The sequence below is a fragment of the Haliotis cracherodii genome, unplaced genomic scaffold (assembly GCF_022045235.1).
Source record: "Haliotis cracherodii isolate W230 unplaced genomic scaffold, xgHalCrac1.p SCAF_17, whole genome shotgun sequence".
NCBI classification, from domain to species: Eukaryota; Metazoa; Mollusca; class Gastropoda; order Lepetellida; family Haliotidae; genus Haliotis; species Haliotis cracherodii.
Window position 1 is genome coordinate 29700421 of NW_027266272.1, and position 15643 is coordinate 29716063.

Consider the following 15643-nt stretch of genomic DNA (forward strand, 5'->3'; position numbering starts at 1 on the left):
ATGCGATATGTTTATTGGATCAATATTAGTTGATATTGTCACGAAAATTCCTTAATGAAGAATCGGCAGTTATGAATATATGATATGAATACATTAGAGAGTAACTAACCCGTTTTGTTTTATTAAAAGAGAGAAATAATTATCACATAGTTACTTTGGGTTGGTGAAAATATATTCTGTACATGTCTGGAGCGCTTCACGGTGACTATGTCAGTTAGTAGGACCGCCTGATACAGTAGCCGACGTAACGTGAAGCCGGTGGCAATCTGGGCCAGTCTTGGGCAATCTGTGGCAGCCTCTTGCAACATGGGCAATACAAGCAAATGTAAGTTCCATGTGATTTATAATTCTTGTTTCTTTGCATGTAGTAATATTTTCATTTCAGTATTTCAGTTATATCATCTTGGCATTCGTGGAAGTAATAAATCATGCAGACCTTTGTGTTTACCGTTTTCGTATACTTATATCGTCATGTGTGAACAACTGGCTCTCCTTGGCTTCAGCGTTGGCTCTCTGCACGATGTAACTGTTATATCATGCAATATTGGCCTCATTTCATGTCTTACTCGAAATATTGTTGACAAGGTATGTTTGACCTTCACTCATGTTGATGACGGGGCAATGAATCCCTGCAAGTGGAGATGGTATATTGTGGGGTATTGATAGGACACGGTATTCCTGCAAGTGGGGATGGTATATTGTGGGGTATTGATAGGACAAGGTATTCCTGCAAGTGGAGATGGTATATTGTGGGGTATTGATAGGACAAGGTATTTCTGCAAGTGGAGATGGTATATTGTGGGGTATTGATAGGACAAGGTATTCCTGCAAGTGGAGATGGTATATTGTGGGGTATTGATAGGACAAGGTATTTCTGCAAGTGGAGATGGTATATTGTGGGGTATTGATAGGACAAGGTATTCCTGCAAGTGGAGATGGTATATTGTGGGGTATTGATAGGACAATGAATCCCTGCAAGTGGAGATGGTATATTGTGGGGTATTGATAGGACAAGGTATTCCTGCAAGTGGAGATGGTATATTGTGGGGTATTGATAGGACAAGGTATTCCTGCAAGTGGAGATGGTATATTGTGGGGTATTGATAGGACAAGGTATTCCTGCAAGTGGGGATGGTATATTGTGGGGTATTGATAGGACAAGGTATTCCTGAAAGTGGAGATGGTATATTGTGGGGTATTGATAGGACAAGGTATTCCTGCAAGTGGAGATGGTATATTGTGGGGTATTGATAGGACAAGGTATTCCTGCAAGTGGAGATGGTATATTGTGGGGTATTGATAGGACAAGGTATCCTTTCAAGATGGAGATGGAGATATATTGTGGGGTATTGATAAGACAAGGTATTCCTGCAAGTGGAGATGGTATATTGTGGGTTAATGAGAGGAAAAGGTATTCCTGCAAGTGGAGATGGTATAATGTGGGATATTGATAGGACAAGGTATTCCTGCAAGTGGAGATGGTATATTGTGGGGAATTAATAAGACATGGTATTCCAGCAAGTGGAGATGGTATATTGTTGGGTATTGATAGGACAAGGTATTCCTGCAAGTTGAGATGGTAAATTGTGGGGAATTAATAAGACAAGGTATTCCTGCAAGTGGAGATGGTATTTGGTGGGGTATTCATAGGACAAGGTGTTTCTGCAAGTGGCGATGGTATATTGTGGGTTAATGACAGGACAGGAATAAAATGTAGAATTGTCTGGTACACTGCCACATTAACTAAATTGCATACTATACGCAGTCGGCTCGCTGTTGTGATCGGTTTGGGTAGCAGCCTACATATCCATAAAATAAACACCATCAGTTCTGAATGTAACATGTGATCTGTTTATAATACCAGAACATAGTCCACTACATTATAATACTACGCAGATCGTTGAAACAGGTACAAGGCGAGTGTCATGTTCAACCGAGAAAAGGGAATCATCATGCATCAATGTACTCAGGTTACACGTCAATGTGAGGGCGGAAAAACCTTAAAATCATGAATAAACTTTATTTCCTCAATTCCGAACAAAACAGAAACCCATATGTATATATTCTCTGGCAATTTAAACCAAAGTCACCTTTTAAAAAAAAAAGTTGTGAAAGCAGACATATTTTCTAGTTTCAGTTTGATATTAATTTGTGAATTTGTTGTTTATGTGACTGCGAAAGTAACAATCCACTTTAGCCGTTTCTGAGTCTTGCGCTGAGACAAAAATCTCACGGATATCATTATGTCATTTGATGACTTCCAAAATGACCGCCGTTATTATACGAATAGTATGCGGTGGCATCTGGCGTTACAGGTTTACAGTGAATTCATGCTCATGCGCTATCCGTACAGCGGAATAAGGTAAGGTAAAAACGTGTTCAACGTGTGTGTGTGTGTGTGCATGTACTAATCCGGACTAATGCCGATTTTATGGTGCTAACCCACTGTGATACCATGCCGCATAGTTTCACATAAATATACCCCACTCAGACACAATATACTGACCCCGAGTCAACCAATTCTTGCTTAGACCCCTAATGCTGAACCTCAGACAGGGTAACAACAAGTACCATATTTTAACGTCTTCCGGTATGACGCGGGCGGGATCGAGCCCCGACCTTCCGCTCTCCGGACAGAGGTATCGGATGAAGCCAAATGAACCTGACCAACTCGCGCTACTGACAACCCTTGAGACTAACATCTAGGCTCTGAACTGAACATATTTACGGAAAAATACAGTGGTTAAATTATGTAAATAAAATACAATAAAAAGGGGTCCAGATACGCTCTTCATTTCCTGAAAATGCAGTAACCTAGACTTGCCCACTGCTATAGACTTACATGGTCTGTAGTGGATATATTTGTTTGAAGGTGTGTGTGAGAGACTGATAACCCTTGTCTGTATTGTTTACAAGCCGTCGTCGAATCATGAGCAGTTTTGCGGCGTCAGGCAACAATAACTTACTTTTTTCTGCAGATTGTGTGAGTGGCGGTGCTACCAGTAGGCAGGACATGCTTACCTTTTTCGCGAACACCTGGTGTCATCCCTGATTTTCATTGATCCATTTATATAACAGTTATTATGTCTTTCACGCCAAATAGAATGTTTCGATGATAAAAGAGACTTGTGCTGTGCGTTGACGTATTATACCTCTTCCACTTCAGGGTGGCCGAAATGGTGCGTGCGTCAGACCAACATGTACATCTACAGCAGTCATTTCTTGTCTTCATGGGTGAGGCCTTATAGTCTTCGCTACTTGAAATAGAATCATGAAAATATCGCGATCATTAATTAACAAATATAGCTACTTATGATATGAAAACAAGCCATTCAACCGATAAGGAATATCTTACTTACAGTAACGACAAAAATTGCAAAGTGCACGTTTCAAGAAATATCCATTTTGCTGGTGATAAACATAATCATTACGTAGTCACAATCCGGGTAAGAATCGGCAGCCAGGTAACCGCGAGCGGTTATAACTAGTAGAGAACGAGCGCAATAGCGCTTTAAATACCGCATCTGCATTACGTTTTTCTTTCAGTTCGTGCTGGTGACGTAAGTACGCTGCACGCGCTGCTAAATATAGCCTTAATATTGTCACCTGACTGCCGAAGATTGCCCGGATACAAACCACATGATCAAAACTCAATGATGATGCTTATCGCTAGTAATTTAAATGCACATTTCTTGAAAAGTGCACTTTGCAATTTTTGTCACTACTGTTAGTAATATTCCTTATCGGCGGAAAGGCTTGTTTCACTTTTTAAGTGTTAGAACACACGCAGCTATCTTCGTTAATTAATGATCGCGATATTTCGTGATTCTATTTCAAGTGGCGAGGACGATAGTTTCTACTGGACTCTGGATATGGGTATGCATGCATGCTATGTGAAGGCTTGGCAATGTATAGATTAAAATGAACAGACCCTTATATGAATAAATAACTAGGCGAAACCTATGATTAGTTTGCCCCGTCATGTGTAGTCCTGTGTTGTCCGGGCATGGGTGACCCAGTTGTCTGAAGCGCTGTGCTGAGTTGCTGATGACATGCATCAACCACGTCAGCGAGCCTGACCACCCGATCCCGTAAGTCGCCTTTTACGACAAGCATAGTCGCCTTTTACGTCAAGCATGGGTTGCTGAAGACCTATTCTACCCCGGATCTTCACGGGTCCCAACATCTTCGACCTGCATCAAGCTGACCCATCGTGGTATTACTGAAATACCGTTCAAAACGGCGTTTAACTCATATCCTTCACGGCAATGTTCAATGAACCCATCTCTCGATTTGGGTCTTACATTGCAAAATAGGTACATTTATAAAAGAGCCAGGATGTCCCACGGATCGTATGACCGTTCCAAGCGATAGCCTAGTGGTTAGAGCGTTCGCTCGTCACGCCGCAGGCCCGGCTCGAAACCCAATATGGCAACAATGTATGAAGCCAGTTTCTGGTGTCCTCCGCAATGATATTACTGGAATATTGCTATCCACTCACTCACAGTGGCCGTTTCCAGTTCAGGTCAAGACGCTGAAATAAGTTTCAAGTGTGAAACCGTAAAATTTAAAAGATAAGGAAACACGTAAACGACTTCGTAGTACCAACAGGTTGGTGAAAAACATTCGTGAAACCGTTTATGGTCACAGCTGACAAACGTTACCAGTCTTCTCTTTCATTTCTTCCAGGGAGATCACATGTGGATATTCGGGTCTGGTCTGCTCTTGGTGGAGATCCTACCCGAGTCCCTGCAACTGACGGCCATCTACGGTCTGAGCGTGGGTGTAGCGGTGCTACTGTTCGGGGCACTGATCGGAGACTGGGTAGACAGGACAGGGAGACTTCGAGGTGAACTCCACACATTCTATCAAGAGTTATAGTGATGCTTGTTATATTGCGTGGGCAGAATTTAATCCTCACCTTCAGGATTTAACCTTATTCAAATAGAAGTAACATCGCTTTTCACCAAACATTGTTGTGTCGTTTATTCACTCCCAACTAGAGTTATGTCCCTTTACAGGGTTTATACAGTTTCACGGATCGGCACAGATCCGAAATATGAATACATGACAATGCTCTGTCGTAACTCGACATTACAAAAATCGATACAATAATGGGTTATACTCTGTTATACATCACAAGCGATGTCTTATACCCTATATTTATAAGCCATAGTATGAAATTTTATAGTCTAACGTACCTCAACACAAACCCAAGCGATACGATACAAATGATACGCCACACCCAGTTAACGTATCCAAAATCATTCATGTCTTTTCTGTCTTGCCTGATAGAGATGTTTGACTATCGCTATTCACTTTACTATCGGAACTGCGTATAATTAAGGCACCTCTAATTTAATCTTACTTATATCATATTAGGGATGCTTTAATTTTACGGAGCTCCTTTCTATAGTAACATTGTTATTTTGGCTGCAACTCTTGTTTTTGTATTTTCAAAATAGATATTTTCATGTACGTGGGTATAAGCCTTTCTATTGATTGATTGATTGATTGATTGATTGGCTATCGTTATTCAGCATTTTCGACAGAAGAGTAATCTATAGTTGTAAAATGAGTGAATGAATCTTTAAATGTTGTAGTGACAGCGGCCGTAAACAATATTCATCCATTAACACCCTGTCATATATTCCGCAGCCGTCCAGACAGCACTGATTCTACAGAAGACATTTATTGTACTGTCTGTTACGGCTGTCTGTGGCTACCTGTGGCACAGAGACTCAACGGAGGAACCTATGGTGGGCTGGAAGCGCAATCTCTGTTACGGATTCATAATCCTGTTCGCGGTGTTGGGTAATCTGGCCCAGGTTGCACGTGTCATTACCATAGAGAGAGACTGGGTTGTGGAGATCTGTGGTGGTAACAGTGATATGCTGGCCAGTAAGTGTTTAGCCTCAAGGGGCCACCTGACCATTTCTCGATTAGCACGTTATAATATCTCGGTTCTATTATGATATATACCCTGTGCCAATTTTCTACAATAGAGCCCGATGCAAATAGCACGACTTTGAAACTCATATTACAGAGAAAGTGCCAAGTTGGTGATAGGAGAATGGAGATAGCTGACGTCACTTCTGAAACTAAGCTTTGGTGACGAATCGGTCAAGGGTATTTATTTATAATAAGATGGATACATAATACCCGGATAATCGGATAACCTGACCACATGGACACCCGCCGTTCGTCATCATTCCGCATTGCCTCAAACCTTCAAGACCAATGCAGTCGAAACTTGGTATCGCTGACCTCACTATTAGTTCTCAGACTTACTCAAACCCAACTATTAGTTTGGCTTCATAATAACTATTTATAACATTTGTTCCCCCATGTACGTAAGTACTTTGGCGAAATCTGTCATGTAGTATATACTCCCTTATACACACATTAAACGTGCGACCGCCTCCGTGGTCTAGAGGTAGAGCGTCCGCCCGGACAGCGCAAGGTCCGGGGTTCGATCTCCGGCCGCGTCATACCATAAGACGTTAAAAGATGGTTCTTGTTGTCTGGCGCTCGACATTAAGGGACTCGGAGTCTTCTGTGTCTCGTTAAACTGCGGTATGGTATCTTTTGTGTGCTGGCTAGTACAAGCAGCCACACACACGTGCATGCATGTCGCTCTATAAGTGCAATAATCTTGGACCTCACCTCTCCTCACATTAATCGTACATCTTTATAAACAAACCTACAATTGATTTATTAAAGAATGAACACTTTGTAAACTGATCCGGCATGACAATAACGATATTATGTAGTTTGATTTTGAGGTCAATCGAGAGTTTTTCTTATCTATTATTCTCAGCAAAATGTTTCCTTAACTATGATTGCTACCACCAATACTCTCAAAGAGATTCATTTGGTAATTTTCGACTGATGAAACTATGCAAGAATGGTTCAACCGATGTTCAGATGCCAGATCGTTTTGATCGAAAATTTGTCTTCTGGGTGTAATTGCCTGCAGTGATGAGGTCTATCATTTTTGTCATATCAGGCAAGGACAGATAACTCACTTCTGTTGACCCCCTGGCTATTTTGGTCATTATATTAAACCCAGTAACATTTACAAACCGAATTTCCTGACCATGAAGAAATACATGTAAATCGTTCACGAGGCATGTTCAAAACGACCCCCATATGATGAGAAACATGTTTTTTCTTATTTCATGGCTTTTCATGATATCTTTCATACATACGTTTCACTTCCATGTCGGTTTATATTCAGGTATGACAGCTACATTGCGCCGGATCGACCTGGGAACCATGGTGCTTGCTCCGATCGTCACGGGTCAGATCATGACTCATGTCGGTCTGAAGATCGCTGGTGTGTTTATCGGCGTGTGGAATGCTCTCTCTGTCTTCTTCGGCTACTATCTGATGTGGAAGGTTTACCAGACTGTGCCATCTCTCAGGAAGGATAAGAAACTTTGGAAAGATAAAGGTACATATAGGAGAGAGTTTACTGAAGGCTATTTTGATCAGTGTTTCAGTTACATCGCGGCGTGTCAGTTTCAGATGGTCATATCACTCGGTGAATTGTGATAAAACCAATTTAATGAAACCCCAAAACACGGTTCACAGACTAAAGAGTTTGGTATTCGAACCAGATACCGGCGGATCTTGGCACCTTAGACCACTGGTCAAGTTGTGTTCCGGGTACATATAGGATCGTTTGTCATTGGGGCTAAGTGTATGCTTTCTTTATTATAGTGACTGAGTTGGGTTTAACGCCGCTTTTAACAGTATTCCAGTTATATCGCGGCGTGTCAGCTTAATGTGGGAGGAAAGCCCGAAGTGATGCAGGTCTCAGACGTTTACCACTTCGGTGAAACTCACGAACACGGGTATGGTGCTGACAAACCTAGAAACATAATCGGGGCGAACCGGGATTCGAACCTACAATCATAGCTTTCTGGCGTGTCCAAGGGACGCAACTCTGCACAGCGAATCGCGGCGCCTTAGACGACTGGGCCACCCATGCCCACTTTCTTTTTTATAAACCTGGGGGCGACAAAAACTAACGCCTCTCTGTTGATTTTATCATATGTTTGATTTTCAATTGAAAATAACTTAAGTTAGCGATTTCATATCCAAAAATGAACTGTACTGGCGCTTAGTCAGCACTCAAAGAATATTTCCACAAAGTTTTATTTTTTCAAATATAATTTGAATGAAAACGTTTAATAATTAAAATGAACAATTCGCATTACAGACAACTGCTAATGGGTATCTCAGATACCCTATCATTGAAAATCAATAAAACTCCTTTTTTGATCGGCACAAATTAACATTTTAAATGTGCTAGGGGTCATATGGTTGCAAATTTATTGTCAGATTACTTTTTACAAACTGTTGCAGGAATGAGTGATGGTTAAACAGACATATTCTTTCAATTTTCAATTACATTTACTCTCTTCAACGCCCTTAGTGTAACAGCTGTTTGTGGGAACATGGTGTCATGGGGTCCCCACTGAGCTGCCCCAGTTCATGTGTAATGTAATCAGAATAGAAACCCAATACATATTTTTCCCGCCAGTATGTCTTTATTACAGTAGGGAATTAGTGTTTTGTCCCAAAATATGTCATCATAGGCGACCCTTCAATAGTTGCAATGAGTATAGACATCTCGGAAAATACGTTAATGTCTGTCCTCGTTTCGTAAAGTCAGAACGTCTCATGTAATAATGAACGTCTCACGAGATGATAATGGGGTGTATCAACTCACGCACTATGACACGTAACCCCGGATTGCTCCGTTAGCGATTAAATCGTCAGGATTAACGAATGTCCTCGTGAAAGAGTCATTGGTAAGAATGCCCCTCTTATTAAGAGACGTTCCCAAAGGTAATTGTCCAGAAGACGGTCTTTCCTGATTAACGGGGTCAGAACATAAGAGGTTTCACTGTGTGCTGACTGTAAAACGTATAACAGCATATGCTATCAATTGCTAGGCCTCGGTTCCTCAATCCTCCACGAAGACAGCCATATAAAGTTGTCAGATGCCACAGGCTACCCAAAAGTCAACTTTAAAGAACCTCTGGTGCCAGAAAACGTGACGGCGTTGGACGACCCAGCAAAACCACCACTTGCTGAAAGGGAGAATGACGTCGATGATGGAGACACTAGCTGCATGAGCCGCATCCTGTACAGTTTCATAGTGCTGTACCGGGGCATGCGGACCTACAGGAAGTATGACGTCTTCCGCGCGGGCCTTTCACTCGCCTTCCTCTATCTGACTGTCCTCGGATTTGACGGGATCACTGTAGGCATGTATGGTTTTGTCTCTTCGTTATTTCAGGCAAGGACAGATAACTCATTTCAGCTGACGCCCAGTCTAATTTGGTCATTACATTGACACCGATAACTTTGACAAACCGGTTTTTTTTTTATCATGAAATGAAATCGTTCACGAGACATGTTCACGAACACCCAATACATCACGGTTTATATTCACAACGTTCCTCAGGGTGTTCGTGAATACAAACGGCTGCATCGTTGTAGTAGCTACTTTTAACCAACGAATCACGTCACGGCCTGGTTCCGATGAAAGAGAAACAAGCTCAGACCAATGAGCGCTTAGATAACATCAGCTATATTTCTCGTGCATCGTATGTCATGGATAGTGTTTCCATATCAGCCAATGGTCGGGTTCGCACAAAGGCAACACATGGGTGTGAAGCAACGAATTATAAACAGCTTCATTTCATTAGATTACTTATACTCACCCACTCACCCAGGCACCAGAAAATAAATTAAGAACGGAATCCAACTCAAGTCTAGAATGATTTGGCAAGTCGAGATTAAATTAAGCATTGTTAAGGGCTTCATTTGGATATTATTTTATATTTTGTAAATACATATTTTTTATTTAAGATAACTTTGTTGCTGGGACTGAATGTTAGCCTAACTAAAATTATACACGTGTCATTACGGCACGACAAGCGTCCACATGTATTCAGTGTTCATGGGTGATTGCAGAACTTTGTTCAAGATTTTGAAGTATTGACGATGGTGACTTGGCGGTATCAACGATACAGTCATTTTGCCAACTCCAAGGCTGTCTTTCACTTTAACGGCATTTATAACCTGTAAAACGCATGTCATCAAACCGTTTAGTTTTGCTTATAGTAACAGGCGACTAACGGGATCGGTTGGTCAGGCTCGCTGACCTTGTTGATGCATGTCATCGTATTCCAATTGCGTAGATCGATGCTCATGTCAATCACTGGATTGTCTGGTCCAAACACGATTATTTACAGACCACCGTCTGCTGGAATATTGCTGAGTGAGGCGTTAAACAACAAACAAACAAAACCTAACATGAAAAGGTGGTCTGCCTCTATCCCGAACTCTCGGGTTAAGCGTGTATTTGCTGTATTTATATTAATAATAGATCATAAAGCTTTGCCGATGTAATGGGTTTACTGTTGAAGTATGACTTTTGAAATGGGAGATCTATGGAATAACATAGGCACCCTCCCCTTAGAAGTGGAACTAGGCTGCTGTTGCCGCCCTGTAAATCCTTTTGAACATGGAATTAGACAGAGTTGAAGATGAGTTGCTTATTTGTCATGTTAAACCTCCTCTCTCATTATGAATTACGTACATTCGCAACCCCAAGCTTCCACTCTTTACGCGATTACATCAGCATCATTCATAACTATACTGTTCCATTCCATCAATATGATATGCCGTATCTGGTGCATATACCCTTTATCAATTATAGTCATGTATGGTATGTTTAATGAGTGTGTGACATCCGTGAAGATCAGGGCTAGAATAGGTCTTTAGCAACCCATGCCTATCGCAAGAGGCGACAATGCTTGTCATAAGAGGCAACTAACGGGATCGGGTGCTCAGGCTCGTTGACTTGGTTGATGCATGGTAATGTATCCCAATTGCGTGGAACGATACTCATGATATCAATCACTGGATTGTTTAGTCCAGATCCTATTATTTAAAGGCCGCCGTCATATAGCTGGAATATTGCGGCGGCGGCGGCGGCGTTAAACAACATACAAACAAACAAACGTGATTATGTGTCTCTTAAGCCGATCAGGGCTAGGCTTTGCATTTACACCCCTATGTTCAAATCATGTATTGCAAAGAGTGCCACGTAAATACAATAATTTCTCTCACTTCATATCCCTCGCAGGCTACATATACACACAGGGCGTGTCAGAGTCCACCCTGGGGCTATTGATGGGCGGGGCAGCCCTGAATGGCGTCTTCGGAACCATGGCGTACCCTGTGATCAGGCGTCGAATAGGCATCGTGAGAACAGGACTCTTTGCACTGGGAGCTCAGTGGATCTTCTTAACACTGTGTGTCCTTTCTATCATCTTGCCCGGAAGTCCCTTTGACCCTTACTACTGGTCCAGGTCGCCGACAGACCTAACCGACATTGTCAACTGCACTTATTTCAACGCTTCCGTCGCAGACGTGGTTCCACTCGGGGCGGGGTTGTTCAACGCCTCTGCTGATGGTGCTGGGGGTGCCTGCCAAGGGATGGCATCGACACCAATGTCAATCATCTCCATCTGTGTATTTATGACTGGCATCATTGGAAACAGATTTGGTAGGATGTTTTCTTTGTTGACTGCAGGTAGAATTTATAGGAATAAAACAGTTGTAAAAAATATTATTCATGTTTTTAAGGCGCCGGATCATTCTGCTGGTAGTCTCCTGATTGTAAAATTAACTGTGGAAAGGCAATTACCTACTCTGTACTTGAAGTAGGGTGATTTATGTCTCGAATGTGATTAATTGATCCAATTTTCGCACCATTCATCGAGCTTCGAATTCGCTTCATTTATGTTTAGCGGCAATTCGCTGTGCAGATTTGCGTCACCTAGTCGTGCCAGAATCATATCATTATGGGTTCGAATCCTGATCGTTTGTTCCATTAATGTTGTATACTTGCGTCACTTTGGTCTTACCTCAACCAGTAGGTTAATATACTATTGTTTAAAGCGGCGTAAAATCCAGGTCACACAATGTTAAGCTCACTAACTTCCACCAGGCAAACAAAACTGAACGACCTTTATTGAACACACTTTGACTAACAATTGGCTGAGGCCTAGTCCTTCTTAACTTTCACTGCCAGAATAACTCGCTAAGCTGAATTTATCCATTGTCCAGATAATGTCTCCAGGTGTCGGGTTTAAAGGTGAATCATTTTTTCCACAGGGGTATGGATGGCGGATTTGACCATAACCCAGCTGTTTCTCGAGACCGTGGAGGAATCTGAAAGGGGCGTGGTTAACGGAGTACAGACGTCAATCAACATGCTAATGGACATGCTGAAATTTGCACTTGTGGTTGCTTTGCCACGCCCCCCACTGTTCGGGTTTCTGGCAATCATATCGTTTTGTTCCGTCACTACAGCCGATATACTGTATGCATCATATTCAAGAAAAGCCAGAGGCCACCTTTTCCATTTTGCTGATTGCGGAACGCCAGAAAAGAAGACGAGAACTCAAGAAAACAACTTCAAGGCTTAAACGGCATATATATACAACTATTGTTCTTATCTATAGTTAATTGAGTCGTGTGATTTTATATTGATGAGAGCAAGCTATTTGTTTTTTAATGTTCTTTAGAAAACACGGTAAGATAACAAAATGGATCCTGCTTGAATAATACTGAAAGGTTATTTTCAAGTACAATATCTAATATGGCTGTCAAGACATTAGGTCCTCGTTTAATTTGGGCTCAAGCTTAAGATTTTCTTATTTAAATTTAGATAAGAATACTTCCAAATTTTGTCTTAGCAACAATACCAATTTCTGTGCTTTTTACACAAACAAAGATGACGTTATTATTAGGTATGTACGGCAGTTTGTTAGCAAAAGTGAATCTGAGGAGTTATATATATATTCTTAAAAATAATTATCATAAATTCAATTTTTTATAGCACTTTATGTGTACTTTACACAAACAAAGGTGACCTTATCGTGAAGACTGTACCGCAGTTTGTCAGCTAAAGCCAATCTGAGAGGTCATAATCTTTTTACCGTGAAACAGTTTAAAGTGGTTTGTTGTGTACATAGCCCTAAAGGCTGATCGTTTATCCTGCATAATTATGTTTGATTTTCGAATATAAATAACTTGATATCATCGTTCCATTTGTCTTACATAATACAGCTATTTGCACATTATCTTTCTGGCTTTCTCAGCCTATATAAAGCCACAGTATCTTCACGCATCACACCTGTTAAATGTTTATTTTAGTTATTTCCACCTATTGTTCTGGTTGTTTGCATAATATTTGTATTAAAATGTAAAAAATGGTTTCCTTTTTTTTGTATATATCATTTTGGAATAAGGTTATTTATTATGATGATCATGTCATTTACGTTTACACGTGGACAAACCGTGCATAATTTACCAAACTATGTTTTTTTAATTCTATAAATGGAAATCTTTTTTCAAGAAAAACATATTATATATATGATACAGGTTGCTCAAGTTGGTCGCCTCTTAGTACCAGCAATAGGGTGCTGGGGACACATTCCACCCCGGATCCCCACAGCAATCCTAGTGAAGGAATCTCCTGATTGATAAGTCTTTTGCAAGTAACGATCTCCCTACTATATACGTTAACAACTGTAATCTTCTAGAGGTCGGGATTTCCGGATTAATGGGATCTGGACTAAAGAAGTTCTGATGTTTTGTTTGTTGCTTAACGGCACAATGCCATTAATATAAGGGCTTTTTACTCGGAGAGATACTTCTTTGCATGAAGATCTGAGGACACCTCGTCAAAGTAGTATGGACGGCCTTGCTGCATGAAGATCTGAGGACACCTCGTCAAAGTAGTATGGACGGCCTTGCTGCATGAAGATCCGAGGACACCTCGTCAAAGTAGTATGGACGGCCTTGCTGCATGAGGATCCGAGGACCATGGGGGACCTCTGAATTCCCAGTCTCAGTGCAGGATGCGTCTGTTATTCAGCCAATCAGATGTCATCCTGCTGAAACGATTGGTTTTTATTTCTTATAACCACGATTCGGAAATTGTAACAACCCACGCAGATCACAAATTTGCCTCCGATGATACTCCCTTTGGGGTATGGGAACCCTGCACAGCACAAAAAGGGATGGTGTCCGTTCCCTGGATTCCTGGCCTACCACTGTATCCTGCCTGAACTGACTGAGTATGGTTTTACGCCGTTTTTAGCAATATTCCAGCAATATCACGGCGGGGGACACCAGAAATGAGCTTCACACATTGTACCCATGTCGGGAATCGAACCCGGGTCTTCGGCTTGACGAGCGAACGCTTTAACCACTAGGCTACCCGACCGCCCCTTTATACTGCCTGAAAGGCATCCGGGTATCCGGAAGCGGGTGCTCCTCCAGATACAAAGGCACCCGTTGACAGAAACCCAGATTCAGGAGGGTTTGTTATCAGCAATGGGTATCCCGATGGGTGTTGCATAAGTAACCAGTGGACAGAAACCACCCGTGTGATGCTGAGATGAACCTTAGAAAAGCAAGGATGCATAAATTATCCAAAACATTATAATGGCACAGCCTTCGTTATATACACATTGACAATCATGATATTTCTTTATTTTATATCCGAAGTAGGTAAATTTGAATTATTTATGATAAGAAAGATAATGGAGTGAAAATACATTAGTTGTCGGTCGTTACACAAGTAGCATCTTAGTAAAGGCCGTCTGCTAACCTTACTTTCCATTTAGTGAGAAACCCTGAGAATGTGCAGAGCGGAATATGTTCAGCAGCTTGTTAGTGAGAAACAGATAACTTCACAACAAAACTTACCCCCAGCGGTAAGGGGGTGACAGATTGTCCCACAAATTACGCAGCTTGCTTCCCCAAACTGATGATGCATTGGTCAGTAGGAAACCTTTAATTGCACCACAAATTACGCAGCTTGCTTCCCCAAACTGATAATGCATTGGCTAGTGGGAAACCTTTGTCTCCTAATCATACCTACAGATGAGTCAGCGGAGAAGTTGGGAGGTGGACAGTCGTCACGCCAAGACAACGATTAGAATCACGGTACTGATAAGGTGTTTTTACTGATGACCTTTGAACCACCTATTGATTTGCCTGAGACTCGGTAGACATGCTGCCGACATAAACAGTTGGGGACACACAGACGGACTTGTGTTGTTCATTGCAAACTCATCACTTCGATCACCAACATTAAGTGTGATAATACTGACAGTGTGTATACCACTGATAACCTTTGCTGCCACTTCGCTCGCTGTTTTAACGGATTTGTGAGAAGCCTTATATATGCATGCAAATCTGTGAAGTTTGTCCATTAACGTGAAGTCTACCATAGATATAATCCATGTCTGAGCCGTGGCGAACGTCATGCTGCCGTAGAGGTACATGCACCACCGATTGTCCGATATATTTAACTGTACAAAGTGGGGGAATATGTGATCTCAAAAAACTTGCTAACGTACTTTAGAGTTGACTTCTTGGCGTCTGTCTGAATTCCACTGACAGGATGCATATCCTACAACTGACTCTTCAGCAAATATCAATGCACTACACGGAACAGATCCTATAGAAAGGCATACCACCGCAGCCAGAAATACGAAACCTATTGCCTCCTAAAGGAAGCCTTGGTCATCACGTGCGT

General features: G+C 41.7%; 1 protein-coding gene across 1 annotated transcript; it reads left to right on the plus strand.

Annotated features, from left to right (window-relative positions):
- The first annotated feature begins 170 nt into the window (after nucleotides 1–170).
- LOC139464596 (ferroportin-like) lies at nucleotides 171–13291 on the plus strand. Its single transcript, XM_071246118.1, has 8 exons — nucleotides 171–325; nucleotides 3167–3234; nucleotides 4690–4849; nucleotides 5659–5901; nucleotides 7241–7456; nucleotides 8967–9281; nucleotides 11171–11593; nucleotides 12205–13291. The coding sequence occupies exons 1-8, from the start codon at nucleotides 307–309 to the stop codon at nucleotides 12516–12518; spliced, it is 1758 nt and encodes a 585-aa protein (XP_071102219.1). The 5' UTR covers nucleotides 171–306; the 3' UTR covers nucleotides 12519–13291.
- The last annotated feature ends 2352 nt before the right edge of the window (nucleotides 13292–15643 follow it).

Bases quoted from the DNA above. Each gene is read 5' to 3' on its own strand.
- LOC139464596 (XM_071246118.1), top strand. The intron at 3,235-4,689 runs GTGAGGCCTTAT...CATTTCTTCCAG, and splicing joins GTCATTTCTTGTCTTCATGG to GGAGATCACATGTGGATATT. The intron at 11,594-12,204 runs GTAGGATGTTTT...TTTTTTCCACAG, and splicing joins CATCATTGGAAACAGATTTG to GGGTATGGATGGCGGATTTG.